This window comes from Alosa pseudoharengus, unplaced genomic scaffold (genome assembly GCF_046254945.1).
Source record: "Alosa pseudoharengus isolate Yale_2024_CS ecotype anadromous, Long Island Sound unplaced genomic scaffold, YU_APseudo_1.1 YU_APseudo_1.1_scf_21, whole genome shotgun sequence".
NCBI lineage: Eukaryota > Metazoa > Chordata > Actinopteri > Clupeiformes > Clupeidae > Alosa > Alosa pseudoharengus.
The window spans coordinates 28,542,573-28,548,343 of NW_027468674.1; the positions used below are offsets into that span (position 1 = coordinate 28,542,573).

A 5,771-nucleotide genomic window follows, 5' to 3' on the forward strand; every position below is an offset into this window, starting at 1 on the left:
GTGTTTATATGTGTGTGTGTGTGTGTGTGTGTATTTATGCGTGTGCAACAAATTGACAAGTGTGATTTATTTTTGCGGAGAGAATGTGCAGGACTGGGTGGCGGTCATATTTTGTACCGCTCTGTGGTATATCTTGTTGTTATAATAATACTAATAGTTGTTATAGTTGTCTAAAAAACGGTGTGAAAAAGGTGCTAAAGGTCTTTGCGTGTGACTGTGACCCGAATGTAAACTGTGTGTTCCATCATGCAACAGGTTATACTGCATTCCTTCACCAGTAAGAATTCAAAAGAGTGAGTGCAGCTGATGGAAAAGCTCAGAGCTCAGCTGCACTTGAAAAGAAAAGGACATGGGTTATTACTCTGCACAAAGGAGAAGCAATGGAAACCATTTACTTGACAAATAGTTTATCATAACTCAGACGTAGGTGTTTATACGTAGGCTTTTTGAACAGGCAAATATTGCATATCTGTTTATGTATGTGTGCATAGGAATAGGAGTCTTCAATATGCTGTATTCTAAATGCTGATTTGTAATACAGTTATAGTTTTGTAGTTGTTAGAGTTTGATTGGCATTAGTGTTTTCTTTGTGCAGCCTTTTCAGGGTGGGAAAAGAAGATATTGCCTATAATTGGGCCATGCATGTTTCCTCAGGGTTGCATGACCTTCAGCTGAATGAGGTGAACTTCACACATATTTCAGTATTTTAGTGAAATTATAATGGTCATGCAGTATGTAAGCCTTTAACAATGTGTACAGTGAACAGAGTTTTTCACGATGAACAATGACTATAGTAAAACTTGCAAGAAAATGTACAACCTTTATAAATGTACAGACCTTAGCCAACTCTTTTGTGAAAGTTTTGCTTCCTACAAAGTTTGTAGCGAAGATTTAGCATTTTTCAACAGAAAATGTTTCTTCCAATGTCTATTCACATTATGCCACCTGTACACTAAATATAAAAGAAATGTATGATGTTCTGCTCAACAGTTGATGAAAGACATGGAAGCTTCCAGGCATAACAGTGAGCTTATTGCAATTATTATATTGTTACATCATAACTGTTATTTTAGATACTATAAGTAATGATTTTTAAGTGTTAATCTGTGGACATCACGGTGAATTTCATATGACATTGTAACTTTTCTTATGAAATTGTAACTCATCCTCTGATATGTGGTTGATGGCTCTGGTTGAATAGCACATGTTACAATCTGTCTATCCATACGCCTCTGTCACATGCACATCCCCACAGATGTGTTAAAACTGGTGATCCCCTCTCCTGCTGACATCCACACTGACCCTGGTGATGATGTCACTCTGTCATGTCCCCTCTCTATGGAGACCAGTGTGGTTGCCATGGAAGTGAAGTGGCTGAAGAGGACAGACTGTATTTACCTGTATAAGAATGGACAGGGGACAGAGGGGAGAGGCTACGAGGGCAGAGTGAGCATCCTTACTGAGGACCTGCAGAGAGGAAACGTCTCTCTGAGACTGAGACACGTCACACACTCAGAGAGTGGGATGTACAGGTGCCAAGTCATTCATGGAGACTTTAAACCGGAGGAGACACTGTGGCTATACGTCAAAACAATCCAAGGTGAGCAGAATAGTTTATTTTTGTTAACTTTCTTGTGAACTAAGACCAATGTATGTCTGTGTGCATTTCTGCATAGTGTGTGTGTATGTGTGTGTGTTTTGTCCACATCAATGTGGAGACTTTTTGATGAAACACTGCTTGTCTAGATGTGACTTTTAAGTTTTTGTGGCTTTTTTTATGGAAAGAGATCTGAACATTGTTATTTGAGAGTGGATGTTGTTATTGGACTGTAAGATGGTGCATGAGGGGTGTTGATCTGCTGTGTCGTCTGAGCCTTTGGCACTTCCCCCTTGCACTATGACACATGGTGACCACATGATGTCACCATTTCCTATTTCATTCCATCTTCTCATCAATTACATTGAAGTCTACTGGCTTTATCCAGGATTGATCAAAGCCAGTAACAATATCACCATTGCTGGTGTTTTGATTTAATTAGCTGATTAGAGCACATCTCAGGTTGACATTTCTTTTTAAATTCTTCATTCTAATATTTTGGATTTTGGATTTCCATGAGCTGCAAACACAATCATCAAAATTAGAATAAACAAGATTAAAACAAAAAAAAGGCTTGAAATATTTCACTTTATGTGTAATGAATCTATATGACTTTATATGAAAGTTTGACTTTTTGAAATAAATTACGGAATTTCCATATTGTAATTTTTTGAGATGCACCTGTACTTGGAGAGACATTTGGAAAAGATAGTCAAGGATAGCTCTGGAGTTTGCAGTGGTCTCTTAATTTTGAACATAACGGTCATCTCATTCAAATGTCACTCAGCAACTGTAGGATGACATCAGAAAAATGTGCAGTCAACTTCGTACCTATATCAGTGTTTCAATGTTTGAATTTCTTTCAGATGAAAAAGTCCCTCTCAGGAGAGTTCATAGTGCATCTGTTTACATCAAACCGAGTTGTAAGTCAAATGTTCACTATAATTTCAGTACAATTTTTTTCTTTCTGTAACACTGTTATCTGTTTTTTTTTTGCACATGATAATTAGCATGAAATGGCCAAATAATTTTCTATTTCATATTTCAACTAACCCGTAGCTCAATCAGCCTAAAAATTCAGGTTCACAGAATTCATTCAAGAATAATGGTGGTTATAAATGTGGCCTCACTCTATGACTAAAATTAGGCATAGTCTGATTCATCATCTCTTTTTTTTATTGACCAGGAGTGTTCCATTGACCAGCAGTGTTCTATTGACCATGAGTGCTCTGATCTATGGGTGCCTCTGTGTTTGTCTGCAGTGGCAGGGCGGGGGACCAGTGAGACTCCTCCAGAGCATCGGTCCGTTCCCACACTGAGGCTGTGGCAGCTGAGGAGAGACAGCATCAGACAGCGGCGGCAGAAAACACCAAGGAGAGGATGGAGTAGTGTGGGATGACCAGTGGAGTAGCCCCCATTGTACAGTAGATCAGTTTAGATTAGATTCACTTCATTGCCATGAGCATTGGGGAAATGAACACTAGAACTACAGCGCTGGTCATTTTGACCGTTTAAAAAGTTGCTTGTACTGTGACTTTGTTTAAGAAAAAAGAGCTACTTTCCCAGTGTTGTAATAGAAGGTTGTTGTAAATTTGTACCTGAAAACGATTTAGGAACTGACTAGAAAGACCTTGACGGTATATAGTATGAACTATGCTCAGAAAACAAGACCCATCACCCGTCAGGCCCATTATGAGCATGCTGTTGGAGTGACCTTCAGAACGTTTCTGAAGATAGATTTTAACGTTTGAATGCATGTGTCTTAGAGCCTTTGTTACTAATAATGTTAAGGTAATAATATTGTATGATACCATGTATTTCCTATAGCCTAGAAATCTAGTGGCACCCTAACGGCAGCAAATGTAATTTGCAGCCAGGGTAGTCTAGCAACTCTCCGTTGGCTTGTGAGCTGTAAAAATTACACTTTGATCAGGCCAATCACATTGTGCATAGAGTCGGTGTGTGGGCTTAACATAATGACGGCAGAGCTGCGACAGTTCCGCATGTAACATCGAACTTTCTCAAAACACATCCGAATGACATGATTTAGATGTCAACTCAACGTATGTACTCCAAATCATCCGTAAATTGATCTAAAGTGCATTTTACTCCGGATAATTCCTTTAAAATACTTTTGTATGAAACATGAATGAAATAAACACCAATTAAAGGGACACCAGGCAACGTTTTCGCGTTAATTAATCATCTTCGTAAGTCGGTATATGGTTAAATGACTCATTACGGGACGAATGAAGGCTCGCCCCTACTGCCTGTAGGAAGAATATCCCACTTGCAAGTTCGGTGTATCCTACCCGCCGACCGAATGAAGGCCCGCCCCTACTGCCTGTAGGAAGAATATCCCCCTTGCAAGTTCGGTGTATCCTACCCGCCGACCGAAGCAGGATCAGTTTACAGCACAGAGGCAGGCTAACGAAACGCTAGATTGTTGCAAACGTGTGTATAATGGCAGAGCCGGCGAAGAAGCAGCGAAAACCCTTGACGGAAGACGCAAAGAAAAGGAAAAGAGCTTCAGACCGAGCGAGGGGGAGTTTCGTAGAGAAAAAGCATCAGGCTTGCCTGGTGTCCCTTTAAAGACTAACCTTAAAGGAACACGCCACCCAAAATCAGTAGTGATATATGTTCTTACCGTAACTTTCACGAGTTGAGTCGTACCTCTCCCGCGTCGGTAGGTGCACTCAAACGCTCTGTTGCGCAGCGCGAATGTGTTAGCATGTTGCTATGCTAGCGGGCTCTGCCGTGGCCGTAGAGAGAGGCACATAGCAGTATTCAAACACATCCACGTTTTACCTACTTAAATACAGTTGCACAAGTAGTTGATGAAAAATGTTAGGGCACACAACATGAAACGTGACGATTTTCCAAGCGAATAAACATGAGAACTACGATGTGTGGCGCAATAGCACTTGGGAGTACTTCGACCTAGCGTGGTAATATTATTAACACCTAATTGTAGATCCTATCCACCACAGAGTTTAGAATCCATGCTGGATCGACCCTCAGCCTCTCCCTCCCCTCTGAGCGAGAGAGGCACACACACTAGAGGTGGTGGCTGGTTGTTTTAATGTAGGCTATATGGGTGATGCAGCGCTGCTGACGTGAGGCTAGAAAGCCCTTGCCTGTTCTAGAAAGACTGATCTAATGCAGCAAATATATTAAAAGGCAAAAGTCGTACATTGGCTAGGCCTATCCCCAGAATATCAGCAGCAAACTCAGTCTCTGTCGCGCAAAACAGTCTCCAAATAAAACGCACATCGGCCTGTTGCCTATTCTGCCAGCTTGTCACAATATATCGTCCAAAATGCTTGATTGCATTGCATTCTCCACATTTCTAGCTACATTTTCATGTACCACTTAAGCATTTTTGTTCAGTGAATCTTGTAAATTGCTTTACAATTACCGTCGGGCCCTTGTCAGCAGACTTCGGCTTGCCTCTTGCCATATTCACTCCTTGTCTTCCGATGTCATTTCTGAGTCATCTACAGATGTTCACCTCCCTAAATAGAACCAACTTCAACCTGTGTTATATCCTAGATGAGACTGCCTGGGTTATTTTGTTTAGATATTAGCCTATATATAAAACACATAATTGTAGCCTACCATTCAGGGAATAGGCATTTAAAAGAGAGACAGAGAGTGATATGACTAAGAAATGACATCGGGCGATGGCAGTGCGAGATGTTCAGAACGTAAGAGCTAAAACTTCTACAAACTCACTAACATCCACAGCGGAAAAAGAAGGTAAGAAAAATACTCGGAAAACTTAGATGTGTAAGGCAAGCAAGCAAGTTTGGCGGTTGTTACTAAAAATGTGAACATGCACGTTGCATTGTTGTGCGGTGGACTTTCAGAATGAATGGAGTCGGAGTTTCTTTAATATCGAGGCGTCATATTTGTCCGATGGCCTGCTATAAAATTAATTGCGATGTCTGTCTGAAAAAGACGCGCTCGTGCAGTCAAAATAAATGGGAGTCTTCAGAACAGGCTTGTCAGTCAACCTGACATAACAGTGTGTAAAGTAGCCTATAATGTGAATGACTTGTTATTTTATCAAGGATTTCTTTCTTTTTGCAAAAAATAAAGTACAATAGGCATTAATTAGTTGGCCAGGAGCATGCTGAAATTATGTGGCAAATTGCGTTTTTTATTACAATGA

At 40.5% G+C, this 5,771-nt stretch overlaps 1 protein-coding gene across 2 annotated transcripts; it reads left to right on the top strand.

Annotated features, from left to right (window-relative positions):
* Window positions 1–318: 318 nt before the first annotated feature.
* On the top strand, window positions 319–4,219 carry LOC143138567 (butyrophilin subfamily 2 member A1-like). Of its 2 annotated transcripts, none has more exons than XM_076299011.1 (6): window positions 319–423; window positions 596–680; window positions 991–1,024; window positions 1,256–1,600; window positions 2,464–2,520; window positions 2,860–4,219. In XM_076299011.1, exons 2-6 carry the CDS (start codon window positions 639–641, stop codon window positions 2,994–2,996), a joined length of 615 nt encoding a protein of 204 aa, XP_076155126.1. In that variant the 5' UTR covers window positions 319–423; window positions 596–638; the 3' UTR covers window positions 2,997–4,219. The 2 variants fall into 2 exon arrangements, with proteins under 2 accessions (XP_076155126.1, XP_076155127.1); XM_076299012.1 differs by having other exon boundaries at window positions 655–680.
* Window positions 4,220–5,771: the final 1,552 nt, after the last annotated feature.